General features: G+C 37.3%; 1 protein-coding gene across 2 annotated transcripts; it reads left to right on the forward strand.

Annotated features, from left to right (window-relative positions):
• Window positions 1–1,778: 1,778 nt before the first annotated feature.
• Window positions 1,779–18,241, forward strand: CYP1A1 (cytochrome P450 family 1 subfamily A member 1). Of its 2 annotated transcripts, XM_072147899.1 has the most exons (8): window positions 1,779–1,853; window positions 1,975–2,082; window positions 14,055–14,896; window positions 15,050–15,176; window positions 15,906–15,995; window positions 16,338–16,461; window positions 16,556–16,642; window positions 16,955–18,241. In XM_072147899.1, exons 2-8 carry the CDS (start codon window positions 2,001–2,003, stop codon window positions 17,256–17,258), a joined length of 1,656 nt encoding a protein of 551 aa, XP_072004000.1. In that variant the 5' UTR covers window positions 1,779–1,853; window positions 1,975–2,000; the 3' UTR covers window positions 17,259–18,241. The 2 variants fall into 2 exon arrangements, with proteins under 2 accessions (XP_072004000.1, XP_072004002.1); XM_072147901.1 differs by lacking the exons at window positions 1,779–1,853; window positions 1,975–2,082 and adding an exon at window positions 12,512–12,613 and having other exon boundaries at window positions 16,955–18,239.
• The last annotated feature ends 299 nt before the right edge of the window (window positions 18,242–18,540 follow it).

The raw sequence follows: 18,540 nt of genomic DNA on the forward strand, positions 1-18,540 counted from the left end.
TGTGACGTGGTAGCATTATACCCATCTTTAGACCATGAAATTGCATTACAATGCCTGACGTATTGGTTGGATAAATATAGTATGTATTCACTTGCAGTAAAGGAGTTTATAGTAGAAGCAGTTAATTTTCTCTTGAAAAGAAATTATTTTTCATTTGATGACAGTTATTTTTTACAGAGATGCGGTGCATCGATGGGGGGCAGATGTTCTCCATCATTAGCAAATTTGTACATGGCCAGATGGGAAGAACTTTATCTGTTTTCTGGGGCAAATCCTTTTCTCTCCCATATCAGGTGGTATGGCCGTTATATTGACGACCAGCTCCTGATATGGGAGGGAACTGTATTGGATGCAGAAAATTTTGTCACATATCTTAATTCTAACTACATGAATTTAAAATTCACATTTAACTTACAGGCTAAAACTATCAACTTCTTGGATATCAGCTTAACTGGTACCAATACTGTAGTTCAAATTTCCCCATATGTCAAACCAACGGCATCTAATACTACCTTACTAGCTAGTTCATGCCACCCCAATCATGTTATAAAGAATATCCCTACAGGAGAACTTATCCGCACTAAAAGGAATTGTTCCACATCCTCCCTGTATAAAACAGAGGAGAAAAAGGTTTGGGACAAATTAAAGAAGAGAGAATATCCGGAGTGGATGTTAAAAAGGGCCTCTCATATAGTCCATAATATCCCCCGTTCAGATTTGACTAACATGAATAAAAATAAAAAATCCAAACACAAAAAACAACAACCAATTGTGTTTACTACAACCTACAGTGTTCAGTACAAAGAAATTGAAAAAATTATATATAAAAATCTACCTATCCTGTATACTGATCACATACTGTCTAAAATTATGCACAATAATACAAAATGTGTAGCTAAAAAGGCTCCAAATCTTAGTAATTTACTGTCACCAAGCCTATACCAATCAAGTCCAGGCCATACCACATGGCTCAGCACTAAAGGCTTCTTCAAATGTGGAGCAGACCGTTGTAAGTGCTGCAGGTATGCGATCCAAAGCAAATTTTTCTCCTCGTACTCTAATGATACAGAACATGAAATAAAACAATTCATAAACTGTAATACATCATTTGTAATTTATCAGATACAATGCGTTTCATGTGGATTGGATTACATAGGCTGTACTACAAACAATCTTAAAACCCGCATTCGTCGACATTTCTCTGATGTCAGTTCAGAAAGTGCGGTTAACATTTCCGCAGTATCTAGACATGTTAGGGAACATCATGCCGGAGACTGCAGTGTCCTCAGATGCAGGGGTATCGAAAAAGTTATTAAACCTAAGCGAGGGGGAGATCTTAGGAGGATCCTTTTAAATCGGGAAACGTACTGGATCTTCTCTTTAAAAACTAGGGTCCCGTTTGGATTAAATAAGAAACAAGATTTGATTCACTTTTGCTAAAAAACTGCTAACTTATAAAATATATAATAAAAATAATAAATATAGAATATTGTTTCCAATATCCGATAATGCCCCCCACGTAATATAACTTTCCTCCTTCCTTTTTGCTTCTTCTTTTTTGCTTCTTTGATAGAAAAACAATGAAAAGTTACACTTTTTCTTGCAGGTACTAAGGTGATAATCACCATCTGTTTTTCCTTGTTTTTAAACATGTAAAGTTTTTTCTATGTATGTTTACACTTTATGTTTACATTCTATGTTTACACTTTACGCTTTACGCTTTATACAAAAAATCATGGAAAGGGTTAAGAAAACCTTACCCAGAGATCCATGGGATTGAAAGGGCAGGGTTAAATAGCCAGACTGCAGAAAGTTGTGCAGAAGCTATGAATAAGGTCTAATCACCGAAACGCGTAAGCTTTGATGCTATTTTTTATTCCTTATGCTGTGTCATGTACCATTGTACTCCTTTTTAATGGATTTCAAATAAAATTTTGCTAATTTTTATCCTAAAAACTGACGTCTGATGTCCAGCTGGAAATAGTTCTTTTTCTTGTCTAATGCTGCCTGCACCTGTGACCGAGGTTTGTCCGTGCTGGAGTGTCCAGAGTCAAGACCAAGAGGATTGTTCGAACGGAGAGGGTGAGCTGATTTCACAAAAGTATCTTTGTGATAGTTTTTTCTATTTCTATGTAGTCTCTCTTTGCCAAAGATCTTTTTACTTTTTCAGTTCTGCATATCTCCTTTCATGAAAGCCAAAAATATCATTGCAAAGCTTGATAAAGACAGCCCTGGGAAATATCAGTGTGCTACTTTAAAATGTGTCCGTACTGTGATGATAAGGTCCTTGCGTGTCAAGCAGTGAGTTGTGTCACTGCCCCTATCACATTGCATGCTGCAGTGTCATTTTAAAAGGTGCGTGTGTATGTGTGTGTTCTGAGGATAATAGTATACGTGTCAACAGGATATTATTTAATCTTATTGCCTGTAAACAGTATCCACCCCTAGCTCTTTTGATTTACAGCTTCTTCTGCATGGCATCTGTGAGTTTCCTACTTAACCCTTTAACTAGTATATATATATATATATATGACAGGCCTAGGTATCACATAACAGGGATATTGTTTAGATGAAATGAAAGACAGATCTTATCTGTAAATCTCGTGACCTATTGTTACAGAAATAATTTTATGTAAAATCTGCAAGTACAAAGCACAGCATGCTACTTATATTAACTATATGATATTAACTGACCTGCAGCAGACAAGTCATACGTTCTATGAACCACTGCATGCTTTCTATATACTTCCCTTCCTTTAGTTTGTGGTAGGGGCTGTAGTGTACAGACGGTCGCCTACTTAAGAACACCCGACTTACAGACGACCCCTAGTTACAAACATGTTGGTAATTTACTGTACTTTAGCCCTAGGCTACAATAAACAGCTATAACAGTTATCACATGTGTCTGCAATTAAGCTTTATTGTTAATTCTGGTTATTATGACAATCGAACATTTTTAAAATCCAATTGTCACAGAGACCAAAAAAATTTTGTCTGGGGTTACAATGATAAAATATACAGTTCCGACTTGCATACAAATTCAACTTAAGTACAAACCTACGGAACCTACCTTGTACATAACCCGGGGACTGCCTGTATATTGAACCATTTAAAGAGTCTTCAGATCACACTGTATTCCAATTATTTGCGTTAGTCAAGAAGCATGCATTTGGATAGTTACAAGAAGCACAAGTTTACACTTTCACACATACTAAATACATACTGCAGCAACCACTGGAATTTATAGAAATTGTAGAGGCCACTACAAAACTACATTTTTTCTGAAGGCATTGGCATTACAGTACTAGCTGTGTAGCACACTATATTGTTCACAAATCTGCCTCAGTATTCACAGGTGATGAGCTTGTTTAATGTAACAGTCACCAACATTTCTTTAAAAACTCTGCTGTATGTACACTCAAGTGTGTCCCAACCCAGTATATAACTTATATTATGTATATTTTTGCTTAAAAATTAAGCATTGCCATTTCATTGAATTCATCTCGCATTTATATACATTTCTTCAACTGGATGTTATTTTAAAAAAAATGTACCTGTGTGACAATAATTTTCCGTAAAATGTAGCCATGTTGTTCCTTAGAAATTAGATTGTTATCCTGGATACAACCACCATTTCTGGAGTGATTGCACAAAGAAACAAATAGTTTTTGTATATGAAATTGACGGAAGTTTGCATATGAAATTGCATGTTCCACGGCCGTCCTTTGGTAATTAACGCTAAATCCAGGTGGTCAGATCCTGGGCTGAAATCCTGGCACAAACCAGCTAACAAAAGAGAACCTAATTAGCATACTGAATATCAAAAATAATGTCAATGGTTGATCAAAAACTGTAGGGGCTTAAAAAAAATCAAATTGCAGTGGAATCAGCGAAGAGCCATGTACTGCACAAAAGCTAAGGATCTTTTGGACTTTAAAGGGAACCGGTCATCAGAAATGGGCCTCATAAGTCACTAGCATTATGTTGTCAAGCAGCTGAACAGCTTCTAGATCATGTTTGTTGTATTGCCCAGCTTGATGGCAATCAACTTTGACATGAGTTGTTTATTGGTTGTATAAAGTCAGAGAGGAGGAGAGTTTAAGGCCCCTTCCACACTTGCGTTGCAGATCATCAAAAACGCATTGCACTCTGAGACACTTGCAAGTGCAATGCAAGTGCAATGCGTTTTTCACACATCAATTGCCATAGAAAAGATAGAGCTCAGTCCTGAGTTCATTTCACGTGCATTTTCTGCGCATGGAAAACGCATTGAAATTGCATTGAAAACGCGCGTGAAAAACTGAGACACTGAACAAACTCTGACTGAAAACTGATTGCACTCTGATGCAAAATGTGCATTTTTCACTGACCAAACCCTGATCGCACCCTGATCAAACTCTGACGTGATCTGCAACGCAAGTGTGAAAGGGGCCTCACACTGAAGTCAAGCTCTCCCTTCCTCTGAACACCTTCACCTATGTGACATCAAACCCAGACTTCAGGAGATCTGGTCTAAGATGTCCTTGAATGCAAGGCCATCAATTACAGTAAAGGGGGTGTTCTAAGGTAAGTAGAGCGTGATTTTAATGTTGAACTCTCCTTGACTTCTTAAAACCAAGTAACATTTCACTTCAAAGTTGATTTTCTGGATGATGCCCCCACACCAGACCATGAAAGAAACATGATGTAGAAGCTGCTTAGCTGCTTAACATCATACTGATAGTGGTTTATTAAGCCAATTTCTGATGACAGGTTCCCTTTAAGTTGCATAGTAGTAGACAGTACACCTCTTAATTCAGTGTGAGATGCAACAACTTTTGCAGCATTCCTATGAATATTGTTATGTATGTTGGCTCTGCTACATGTGGGCAACAGGTGAACCCTAAACATACTTACAGAGTGGCATATTTCAATGTGAACCACTGTCTGAGACTTAAATAAAGGTTAACAAGGAAAGATAAAGTGTAATGTACAGTAAATATGGTTATTGGGCCATATACTTCTTTTTTACACCATTTTGCTAAAGGTTTTACATATATCTTACAACTTGTATCTACAACCTCAGATAAGGTTATATTTAGAGATGAGCGAGTATACTCGTCCGAGCTTGATGCTCGTATGAGTATTAGAGTACTCGGAAGAACAGTGAAGAATACAATGAAAACAGTGAACACAGGATCATTTAAGTGAAGAACAGTGAAACAGTGAAAGAATACAGTGAAGAACACATTGCAGATGTTCCGAACATCTGCTAACTTAGCCGAAGACACAAGCGCCGAAGGGCTGGAGCGAAACGGAGTGGGCATCACGGAGCAGAGGCTGGAGCAGAGGCTGGATCAGGCATGCAGGAGCGGAGGCTGAAGTGGAGCGGGCATGGAGGAGCGGAGCAGGGTTTGAGCGGGCATGGAGGAGCGGGCATCACGGTGCAGGCATGGAGGAGCGGAGTGGGCATGGAGGAGCGGAGTGGGGCCGGAGCGGGCATCACGGAGCGGGCATGGAGCAGCGGAGCGGGGATGGAGGAGCGGGGGCTGGAGCGGGCATGGAGGAGCGGAGCGGGGCTGGAGCGGGCATGGAGGAGCGGAGCAGGCATCATGGAGCGGGCATGGAGGAGCGGGGCTGGAGTGGGCATGGAGGAGCGGAGCGGGGGCTGGAGCGGGCATGGGGGAGCGGAGCAGGGGCTGGAGCGAAACAGAGTGTGCATGGAGGAGAGGAACGGGGGTTGAAGTGGAGCGGAGCGGAGTGGAGCAGGACCAACAGTCCAGCCCGAGCCCAGCCCAGCCTGAGCAGAGAAAGAACTGTGAAGAACACATTGCAAATGTTCTGAACATCTGCTAACTTATCGGAAGACATGCGCGCCGAACGGTGTTCTTCACAATAGTATGTGAAGAACATTATGTGTGAAGAACACATTGCAGATGTATGGAAACATCTGCAATGTATTCTTCACACATATTGGGGCAGATTTATCAAGCTGTCTGAAAGTCAGAATATTTCTAGTTGCCCACGGCAACCAATCACAGCTCAGCTTTCATTTTACCAGTGCTCATGAATAGTTTAAAGGGGAGCTGTGATTTGTTGCCATGGGCAACTAGAAATATTCTGACTTTCAGACAGCTTAATAAATCCTCCCCATTGTTCCGATCGCAGCCCCGGGACTGCCGGTGCCCGGGGCTGCACGATCCTCCTTCCGTGAGCCTTCTGGCAGGACCCGGCTGTAACACACTGAGCATGCGCATGGGCCGTGTCAGGAAGGTGAAAAGTGGCTTCGACGTTAAGGGCTTAAAACATAATAATACCGATATAAATTGATCTGTGATCAATAAAAACAGAGCCCACAGACAAATGTGGCAAATGCATTATTTGGTAAATTTCTCCAGATTTGGAATTTTTTCCAGCTTCCCAGTACATTGCATGGGATAGTTAATACTGACACCAGGGACAACAATTTGATGGGCAGAAAGAAGGCCTCATACATCTCAGTAAATGGAAAAATAAAAGTTATGGATTTTGAAGGTGGGGAATGGAAAATTTGCATCTGCGGTAAGGAGTTAATACAGCATTCAGTGCAGCCGTGTGCCGTGTCTTCAAAAAACATGTGCCATCTGGCCACTTTTCCTAGTTGTGTGCATCTGCCCTTATCCTCAAGAGAAATGTGGGTCCTAGAAGGAATAACCATTCACAGCCTTCGCTCTAACCCATGCTCTTTGATCTGCCAATGATATTAGATTAATCTCTACCTTAATTTGAACCTCTCATGCACGTCTCCAAGACATCTCCCAAGCTGCACCAATTCTCTGGAATTACCTTCCCCGGACTCTCAGACTTATACCCACCCTCCAAAGTTTCAAGTATGTTCTTAATACCCATCTCATAAGGCTAGCCTTTCACACTAGCTAACTGCATGAAATGTCAACTCTATCATTACTAACTCATCCATCCTATGTCTTCTTCCTGTTTGTTATCCAGCAAACACCAGATATACCAAGCTCCAGACTTCTCTGCAGTCACATTGATCTACCTAGCTTGGTTGTTTATGAGGACATATTTCAAATCTCTACCACCTATCATTAAACCAAAAAAAAATTTGTTTCTTGACAAATCCTCATTCATTTCTATAAGATGTAACAAGAGATCATTTTACAACCGCTCATGTTCTGAATATTGTTTTTTCTTTAGTCAAGTTCTATAGTCAATAGTTATATAGATTTGTTCCAAAACTGTTGCAACTTTCTTCTTCATCTGAATGTATCTTTTAAACAATCACATTTAGGGCTCTTTCACATTAGAATTGTTTTTCACGTCCATGGTTCACTGATTTCCACGGACTCCTCACAAAGCCATTGATTTAATTGGGTGTTTTCACATTGGCGTGTATTTTCACTGATCCGTTGGAAAAAATTATGGAACATGTCCTATTTTTTCACGGATTTGGATCACGGAAGGCAATGGGTCTGCAAAAAAACTGATGAAACATCCATTGTTTTCACTGATGAGGTTGAAAAACGGGGTGTGATGTTTTCAAAGCAATGATTAAACTTCATTTCTTTTCGTATCACAGAGACAAAACGGAAAAAAAACGGAGACGTAACAGAGACAAAATGCAACAGATGTGCAACTGAGGCTGAACATCAATGCCAATATAAAAGAGCCCTTAGTTGTATAAAAGCTGATTCACATACACACAGTTCTTGCCAACATTTGTAAAAGCACCGTGAGCTGTGTAGTGTTTTTGAGAGTGTTTTTTGGTGGCGTTTTCTATTTAGTTATATACCATATATAACATTTTTTCCTCACATTCTTCAAATCCTATAAAGAGAAAATAGCAAAAAAAAAAAACACTACCAAAAAGCCCACTGAGTGAGAAAATGCCTCTATTACGGAACAAACCAACATACTTTAACTAAAGATTTACATGTAAGATCCCACCACAGCAGTTTTGAACCAATAAAAATATCCACCAAAATTCTATGAAAAAGGTAATGATTTTTTTTTTCAGCACAATGCTGTGAATATGAACACTTTTTTTAGCAACAGGAATTTTTGCTAGATTTTTGCCATGTATGAACTTAACTGTTTTGGTCATTTATTAAGCATGTTTTTTTTAAATTATTTTTTTGTTCTTTTTAAATATTCCATACAAAATGATTTTATATCCTGCTCTGTTGTAAACTAGTGATTTTTAATTACAAGTAGTATTGTTTAAATAAATCACATGTTAACTCACTTAAATCTCATTATAAACAAGTTTTATATTATACTTAATTTATGTAAAAAAAAATAAATAGAAGACATAAAAAAATGTCATGGAAAAACTTTCTTTGTTGTCATTGCCAATGTCTGGAATTCAAAATATACTTAAAGGGTTGCCACATCTGATGAACTCAAGGATCAACATTGCATTATCAAATACAAATTAGTAAATTGCACTTCGTGAAAATATGAGATAAACTTATTGCACAAGAGATTACGGAGAGGAACAGCAAAAAAAATAAATAGTTGATCTTGTGGATGTGTCTTTGGCTTCTGCATTAAACACAAAAGAGAGAGATAGATAGATAGATAGCTGTTCTATCTCTATATATGTCATCTGTCTATCGATATTGCAGCAAATCCGAATATAGAATTTACTACATTACAGGTTAAATTATTAACTCAATATTCCTTAAAAGCATTTGGAGATTTCACATAGAATACTGGCTACAAATACCAAATAAATATTAGGAATATTGATGACTATTCTGAAACATGATATTTGAAGTGGGAAATTTTGACAATATTTTGTACATGTGTTATAATGGACTTCCTCGCAAACATCAGTATGTAAAAAAGAGTAGTAGCAACAAGGCATAATGAAGGATTTCTATGTAAGTTCTCATTGTCCGTCCTTCTGTATGGGGTGACACAAGTAAAGTGAAGCAGCTCTGTAGATTTTAGCTCCAATGTCGGCACCAGATTCCACAAGCACCTTAAACAGTGAAGGTGGAGCTCGCCCTGCAGAAAGTGTAATCTCCTCCTTTGCTGCACTGTCTCTTTAAGTCCGCCCATTGCGTGACTGACCCAGGAAAGTTTGGCAAGTTTTGTCCTGAGAGTTAAACCATCTCCCAGTCCCCTTGTCACGCAATGCCCCAAACACAGTGACCTCTCCCCTCTCTCCCTGCCAGCACCTGGAGGGTGCTCTCCCATCCCCCATCTAATGCAAGGCAGAGACGCAGCTTCAGACACAGGGGCTTCATATATACACACACACACACACACACACATATATATATATATATATATATATATATATACAGCTATGTTACCTATTAGAAACCTAATACCCCACAACTAGAAAGAACAAAGTATCTAAAGAGTTTATGCAATATCCAATATAATAACTAAAACCATCACTAGTGTAATTATCTGTCTAATAGTTTTCCTGTGCAAAATAATTACCAATACATTTTCATTGTGATAATATGATAAAATAAATGTGCTGATGCTTTGGATGTAAAAAGTAGAGAATAACATTTCTATAATTTAAGATGAGAATAATCTGTGCATACTTATAATAACTGGTTATTGATGTATTTATCAATTATACAGAGGACTGCCCCTCCATCTTCACCAATGCCATGTGTATTGTAGCTGTTAAAGTTTATTTTCATTGGCATTTGCTTTTTTTGGAGGGAAGGGTATCAGATGATCTGACTTTATAGTATAAGGACATTTGTCACTAAAAAGCCAGTATGTAGAAATTTTGCTGCTGACTCTGGCAGGCAGACAAGAACACATTAGGTTTTACTAGCAGTAGCTTAACAATAGTTAATTGTACTGACAATATAGACTGATGTGCCAGGCAACATTAGGCTTTAGTCATGTAATTTGCGCATATCACTGCCATTCCCTATTCCACAAGACTATTACAATATCCCCTTTCACTTTGGGGAACTATACCCCCTATTTATTATGCTGGCTCCCCCACTCCAGGAGGGAGGACCCTTATCAGAGCTTGTCCTGGCACTGCTGTACCCTCAGCCCAGTGTGTCTGGAGTTGTCACGCACACTGGACAATTTTTAACAGGTCTGTGCAGGGTAAACTTTAACCAGGTGCTGCAGGCTCTGACACCAAATACATGATCTCTACCCAACTATTGTCCAAAGCCCCAAAGCTACTGTCACCACCCCAGCCACCTGCAACACAGAATACAGTGCACCAGAGCCAGTAAAGTGCACCACATCACACGTACGGCAGCAGGGAAGATGGGTGGTTCCCAATGTTTAATATTTAACATTAGTTTTTAGTAATAATAAGTTTAACTAATAATCAGTCATCCTATTAAATTACCACTATCCCTAATATCTAATCCTCTACCACTATCCCCTAATACTACTTAGTTGTACAGTACACAAATGCAATTATTGATACATTTTAGAGTATGATATTATAGCAAAAAATGTATATATACACGGTATGTACTATGTATGCATGTGTAGTGTAGTTTTTAGTAAATTGTGCATTGTAGTTTAGTCAAAAGCAATAATAAACCATATACAAGTAGAACATTTGTAGTATGATATAGTTTAGTATTGTAAGTAGTGTAGTACCTTATAGAACGTGATGTATTATACTATAATATTGCGGTATAAAATGCTGTAAGTTGTACCACCTTGGTATTTATAACAATAAAGTGATGTAAATTGATGTAGTAAAGTATGGTGTAGCACAGATACATAGTAAGTCACAAGTATTATAATTCTAGTAGTAAACTGACGGTAGTAAGAATATGTATGGATTTTATATAACTTAGTTGCATGTTATTTAAGCAATGTACAATATGATGATAACTACAGTATATATAAATAATATTACAGCTGTATGGTACTAGTTGTATATATAGTATATGGACAAGTATGTGGACAAGTGACCTTTCATAAAATCATGTTTTGCAGGTTTACATATTCCTACCATTTTGACATTCATTCTCCTGGAGACAGTTACTCATCTAAAATTAATCACCTTAAAAAAGAGACATGATCATCTATGGTCAGGCTAACAATTAACGGTAAAAATAATCTGTAATTGGTTCCTGGGGCTAAACCCCAATGAATATTTGTGAATATCACTGCAGCATAGATCCGTTTTTATTCGTTGCCATACAATAACTTTTTGCTGTCAGACAACCAATGGCCGCTCATTTAATAAACACATCTGTATCTAAAACTAAACACTTCATAATAATACTGATTTCGTTATAGAACGAATTAATATAGATATACGTAAAAGGAAAACAAATATTAACTAATATTCAACGTAATACATGCTGAATTTGGTGTTTAAGTATGTATAGATATATGTCCAGAAAGCATCTGTACACCAATAATTAGAATAAACCAATAAATGTTATTGACAGGTGATTTATTATACTGTATTATGTTATTACAATATTGGTAGAAGAAAGTGGTGCAGAACAGTAGAAAGCAGAGTCGCTCTCCTTGTTATCCCAACATTTCACATGGGAAAATGACACAATATACACAATAATAATAGCCCATTAAGTTTTATTAGAGAATAATGAAAATACTGTATGCAATGACTGGAAACATCTCCGCCCAGGGATTAGATAGATGCTACTGTCAGATTTGTATTCCACACTACCTAATACTACATGGTGTTAAGAGTATCTAGACCAAGTAGATATGCCCTGATTTTGCAGAGGAGCCTATATAATAGGGGAAAACAGGGGTAAAGCCGGCTTGATCACAGGGGGCATATAGAGTTATTCTCACTGGTATTTAACAGGACATTATCTCATATGTCTGCTATTGTTCACCTGTTGAGTATTGCATCCTGCTTTCTTATTCTGAAGGCATCCTGATCATCCAGCGGGGGACATATGCTGATATTAAATAATTAAATATGTCCACGTCTAAAATCCCTAATGTGTTTTAGAAATGAAGATTCTTTCCTAAATATTCTCCCAGCACCAGTAGATTGCCTGCTTTTATACTACTGCAATACATGCACATCTTATTCATGTACACCTTGTCTCCACCACTATGTATGGGGAACTATATCATCTATAGATCTATCAAATAATAGTTCAGGATCGTATCATCTAAGCACTAATAGTGTGTCGTTCAAGTACTGATTGATAGGATTTGATCGACCTGTGTATGTGGACACAATGAGGGGTTAGTGTATATATATATATATATATATATATATATATATATATTAGTATATGTAGTATGATGACTAATAATGGTGCCTGCAGTAGCTGCGTGCTATGTGCCCTGCTCCATTTCCAGCTGAGCCTGGAGCTGTATCTCCTCGCACGATATAATAATAAGTAATTGTATGAGTAGTACAGGATGTCAGTGGCTGGCAGCCTGCACCTCTTATCTGCTCATTAGATCTGTTCTAGGAATAGCTGGCTGTGCACTGGTGCCAGCACTTAGCAGGCAGCTCTCCTGTGCTGTGGTGACAGGAGGTGGAGCTCTGGCCAATCAGGAGTCAGCAGAGGAGTATATAAGGGAGTGCAGGCAGCATGCACACTATGGTACTGCTGGGGGTACTCTGCAGCACAGATAGAAGAGCTTCTTCTCACCTGATACAAGACATATACTCAAGGTATGCTGATTTTTATCATTTATCATGTCCACATTTCTTTCATAATATCTAATATATTTATATACAGTGGGATACACAGCAATGTATAAGTGACTATACAATATAAACACAGCACTTGTATAATGCATGTAAATACTAAGAAATTGATTTTATTGTGTTACAATATGCTTTCTGGTGGCTGCTACCTGATGGCATTATTAAGTGGAAAACCAGTTGACTCCATTTACTTCAAACTTAAATTTAAACTATTCATTGAGCAAATCTGCTGAGAATTAAATGTATTTTACAGTATTATTCCACTCAAACTTGAAAATGTCAGAAAACCAAATATTTCATGTCCTAGTGGCTCATACCAAAGATTTCCCCTCTGTAACTCCTTAACCCAGATTCATAGGTAAACTAGCAGTAGTGAGGATCCTTTCAGACAACACCATATAATTTAGCTTAATAATCAATATAAGTATTACATTTTGAATGAGTAGCTTCAGCAGGAGTGTGCATTTTATTTAATTACAGCTCCTTTAATTGCAAATTGGTCTTCAGGGGTAGGGAAATTGTTAGCATGCAAATATATGGTAAACTTTAAACAGTCCAAGAGTTGGTTTGTGGAGAGGTTTTTACTTATTGTCTGTATAGAAGGAATGTATGTACAGTGTACACCAGTCTTTATAACAACCTACTAGCTTGTATTTATGTCCATATACTTCAACTATAGTTTATGTAGCAATTGGTTATATGCAGCTTATTCTTATGGGAACTTACCTGTTTGAAGATAATATTACATAATAGCTTGGGGTAGTCCCATATACCTCTTTTAAACTCCAGTGTAAAATGTATTCTGGTCAATAACACATTTGGTGACATCTGAAGATCTTTGGATGCAAGCAATATAAACTTGGTTGGGCAGTAGTTGTAGGGCAAGTATAGGTACATAATATGGTTGGAAAAAAAAACATCTATACATGAAGTTCAACCAAGGTTTACATCACTCTGATGCCTATTCCCATACATCCTATTTCTCTGATAATAATTGGCAAGGGTGAAGTTAAGATCCTGAATGACAATGTGGGTTTTGATATTAATGGATACAAATGGGTTAAACAGTACCCCATAGTAACTATAGAAACTGTATTACTTGGCTGCCAGCTGACCAAGACACAAATTTCCACTTTGAATACATAACTGGAGACTGCTATTAATGCTATAAGGCTTGGGGTGAGCTTATCCTAAGACTTAACATTGATAATAGATTTGTGGTTTTCAAGCTGTGAACGTTAAAGTTATAATAGCCTAGATCATTAAACAACTGACATTATACTTTTACAAAAAACACAACAACACTAAGATATGGATATGTATTAATTAAAAAGTGATCATATCGCTTCTCATGATGTGCAATAATCCTCCTTAGTCTTAAGTCTTTTGTTTAATTTTCTCATAGGCAAAATGATTGCTTTGATCAGCTCCTGCGGAGAGATATCTGCCACAGAGGTACTTATTGCCTTTGTGGTCTTCTCAATCCTCTACCTGCTTATCAAGACTTATAGGAAGAATGTGCCAGAAGGAACAAAACCGGTGCCAGGTCCATTGCCTTTGCCACTGATAGGAAATTTGCTCTCACTCGGCAAAAATCCACACCTTAGTCTAACCAAGATGAGTGAGACCTATGGAGATGTTCTTCAAATCCAGATGGGTACAAAGCCTGTTTTAGTCTTAAGTGGACTGGAAACAATCAGGCAGGCCCTGTTGAAGCAAGGGGATGAATTTTCTGCACGCCCAGACCTTTTTACCTTTCGCCTGATTGGGGATGGGCAGAGTCTTACATTTAGCCATGAGTCTGGTGAGGTATGGCGCGCACGTCGAAGACTGGCCCATAATGCCCTTAAGACCTTCTCCATATCTCCCTCCTTGGCATCTTCAGGCACAACCCTAGTTGAAGACCATATATCAAAAGAAGCTGAGTATCTAGTTAGAAAATTCCAACAGCTAATTGAAGAGAAAGGTGAATTTGACCCTTATAGGTATGTGGTTGTTTCCGTGGCTAATGTCATCTGTGCAATGTGCTTTGGAAAACGATACAGCCATGATGATCAAGAGTTTCTGGACCTAGTCAACCTGACTGATGAGTTTGGGGCAGCTGCAGCATCAGGCAATCCAGCCGATTTTATCCCTATTCTTCAATACCTACCAAGTCGCACCATGAAAAACTTTGTTGACATCAATAAGAAGTTTACAGCCTTCACACAGAAAATTGTTCATGAACACTACAGAACATTAGAAAGTGTAAGTACTTGTTGTGAAGTTTATAGGATGTAACATTTAATTTAGTACATAGTGAAGTTTACAATCTTTACTAGATCTCTCAATTACAGCTCAATAAATGGATTGTATCAAATCTACTATATCATATAACAAATGTTTTTTTCTCAATTTCAGAATTCTATTCGAGATATTACCGACACCCTCATCATGCATTCCCAAGAAAAGAAATTGGATGAGAACTCCAATGTCCAGCTAACAGAAAAGAAAACTGTGAACATTGTAAATGACCTTTTTGGAGCTGGTGAGTGTAAAGTCATAACATTTAATACAATTTTCTTTCATTGGCACTTATATATGTAGGTTGTTCTTGAAAAACATGGCTCCTTTCTTAAATACAGGTAGTGAATTAAAGAATAGTTAAGCTTCATTCATTTCTATACAGCTGAGCTGCAATACCAGCACACACCATAGTCAGTTGTGGTGCTGTTTTGAGTCATGTTTTCAACCTCTGGACAACACCATTGAGTATTATTGCCCTTTCTTATAATTAGATGACTTTTTTGTATTACATCCTCAATCATGATTGTCAACATTGTGTTTATAAAATGTATTTAATTACATTTATGCTTAGATAGAAAATGTTTCTAGATCTCTGCTTGCCCCTATTGCCTTTAAACTTGTCATGGGAAAAAACACACGGGTATTGGGCTTGTAATAAGACATAGCTCCATTTACTGGGCTTTAACATTAAATAGCCATGTCCCTGTGTGTCCATCTTATGACCATGGACTGATTGTTATCCACTGGAAGTAAACAACAAATGACAGCAAGCTGAGATCTAAAAAAAAGAAGATTTGACACAGAAAGTATATTGTAAAATTGTATAATATCTTAAAACAGTACAATTTATTAGCTAAAACTCAACAGTCCCAGCAATTAATTTTCAATCTGTATTATAATGACAGCTTTTCTTTCTGCTAGTTTACAGGCAAAGATCAGAGTTTTAAGATTTTTTTAAATTTTTTTTTAGGGTTTGATACCATTACAACTGCTTTGTCATGGAGCCTCATGTACCTGGTCGCCAACCCAGAAATACAAGAAAAGATCCAAAAAGAACTTGGTAAGCAATTCCAGCTTAAAGACCTGTGTACATTTATAATTATTTACAATTTATTCAATTAATATCTGAGGTACTGTAGTAGCTCCTCAAAACAGATGGGTTTATTGTTTTCTGCCATCAACACATTTCTACATTGAGTAATTTTTATGGGTCTTCATACATAAATAGTCTTCTTAGAATACTTACTAATGAGTACAATTATTTTAGGTCCGTCCAATTGTTTCAACTTACCATTGTCACCTTTCCAACTTTCTGTGGACAATTTCAGCAAAATTAGGGAGCTTTGAGCATCTAATAACTACTTCTGAATAAAATATTGTTATGTCTTATTATGTCTTACAGATCAGGTCATTGGTAGAGAGAGGAGACCAAAGGTTTCAGATAGAGCTCAGCTACCTTACACAGAAGCCTTCATCTTGGAGATGTTCCGTCATTCATCTTTCCTCCCATTCACAATTCCACACTGGTAAGTGCCGAACTTGATGTACAACATTTATTGGTTTATTTCATTAATTTGATTTCTACTATACTGAAGTAAAACATTTGGCCTGGTTTTACAGCACAACTACAGACACTGTGCTCAATGGTTACTTCATTCCTAAGAACATATGCGTGCTGATCAACCAGTGGCAAGTGAATCATGACCCGTAAGTAACTGAACATTATCATAATTGACCTTCTTACAGAGAAATAACTAAAACTTAATAATGAGAAGAAAATAATAGCATAAAGTGATGACCACTTTGATCACATAAACAATGTCAGCTGATGATCCATATTTTCACTTAAGTTAATAAAGCTTGTTAAAGGGGTTATCCAGTATTTTAAATTGATAGTTTATCTTAAGGATAGGTCATCATTCTGATCAGTTAGAAATATGTTAAAATATTTCTTGCCAATTAACTACTATTAAAATTAAATTTCAGTTATAGAATTTATATGCAATTTTATAATTCCAGGAAAATATGGAAAGACCCATTCAATTTCTGTCCAGAACGTTTCCTGAATCCAGAGGGATCATCTGTAAACAAAATAGAATCTGAAAAAGTCTTGATTTTTGGTCTGGGTAAGAGAAGATGCCTTGGTGAAGCCATTGGAAGAATGGAGGTGTTCCTTTTCCTGACTACTATGCTTCAGCAGATGGAGTTCTTCAAACAAGAGGGAGAGAAACTAGACATGTCACCACAATATGGGTTGACAATGAAACATAAGAGGTGTCATCTTACTGCTAAACTCCGTTTCCCGATGTTGGCTACGGCTTAATAATTCTTACTATCCAGCCAAGCTTAGAACTGTATCACGTGGCTATTCTGATATATAAAGATTTTCTTTTACATTGACTTTATATGCCAGCACTGCATGAGAGTGAGATTAAAGCTATAGTCTCAGGACAATCTCAAGGACACTCAGTATTTTAGTGATGCACAAAACATAGCCTGTGACTTTACAGAAACAAAGCTTACGTTAATTGCCATTTATGAAGGAACGTATACATTTGTGCAAGTTTATTTTTGTTAAGCTTTTCGTGATTGGGAATGCAATAATGAATACCCAATCATGTATATTAACCAAATACACTGTACTTATATGTGTTATACTGAGAGATAGAACAAAGCTATTATATAATTGTATCCCTACTGGCACTAGCTACATAACTAGTAATAAACTAGTTAAAATGCAACATAGAATTAGTCCTCTAAGCCAATTTGTCTCTTGCTATTTAAGTCAAGCCTTGGCCTCTCTTTTTGTGGCACCCCAATGGAAGGCACAGAGAAAGCTTACCATTATTTAATGTATGATCTGGTGAACATTCAGTTTAGCTTAAGTGACCTGTTTCAGATTCTACTGCAGAGGATCTTTACAAAAACTACATGCTTGTAGAATGTAAATGCCTTTTCACCATGGTATGTGAAAATAATGCCAAATCTTGCCATACATGCAACATAAAGTGATCCAAGTCTATTCACATATCCAATGAAGATAAAATATCTTTTAACTTTACTACACATGTTAACATTAACTTGCAGAACAAACTTGCACTTTTAGTTGATTATTTTTAACTTTTTGTAAAAAATTGAGAAAAACCTTTTATGTAAATTGTTATATTATTGTAATGATTTAATGAAACAGTTTGTAAATATTTGTATACTTTTATAATCTCTGTGAGATAATAAAACTTGTGTATCTTAAGATTGTGTCACAGGGTATTGTAATATCTGTGTCAAAGTCTTCCTTTGTCTGTAAAGTGCGGCTTAAGTGTCATTCATTTTCCTTTGTGTTTTGCGTGTGTGAACTGTGGCTAAGGTTGCTGCTGTGTTTAGGATTGGTTTAGCCACACCCAGCTCTCTGCAGCCCAGCCCTGTCCAGCAAGGGTTACTAGAGTGATAAATGACCGATAAACTTAGCTACTGGAGGTAACACCTTGCTGGTTACACAAGTCTCCTTTTACCTTCTCCTACTGCTGATTGTTATTGCTTTGCCATTCTGTGTATCCAACCTTTGCTACGTTTACTCAACCTCTCTCTAGTGATTCAATTCTGTACCT

This window comes from Engystomops pustulosus, chromosome 4 (assembly GCF_040894005.1).
Source record: "Engystomops pustulosus chromosome 4, aEngPut4.maternal, whole genome shotgun sequence".
In the NCBI taxonomy this organism is placed as follows: Eukaryota; Metazoa; Chordata; class Amphibia; order Anura; family Leptodactylidae; genus Engystomops; species Engystomops pustulosus.

Coding starts and splice junctions, on each gene's coding strand:
- CYP1A1 (XM_072147899.1), top strand. CDS start 2,001: ATGCTGCCTGCACCTGTGACCGAGGTTTGTCCGTGCTGGAGTGTCCAG. Junction 15,177..15,905: donor AAATGACCTTTTTGGAGCTG/GTGAGTGTAAAG, acceptor ATTTTTTTTTAG/GGTTTGATACCATTACAACT. Junction 16,462..16,555: donor CCATTCACAATTCCACACTG/GTAAGTGCCGAA, acceptor CTGGTTTTACAG/CACAACTACAGACACTGTGC.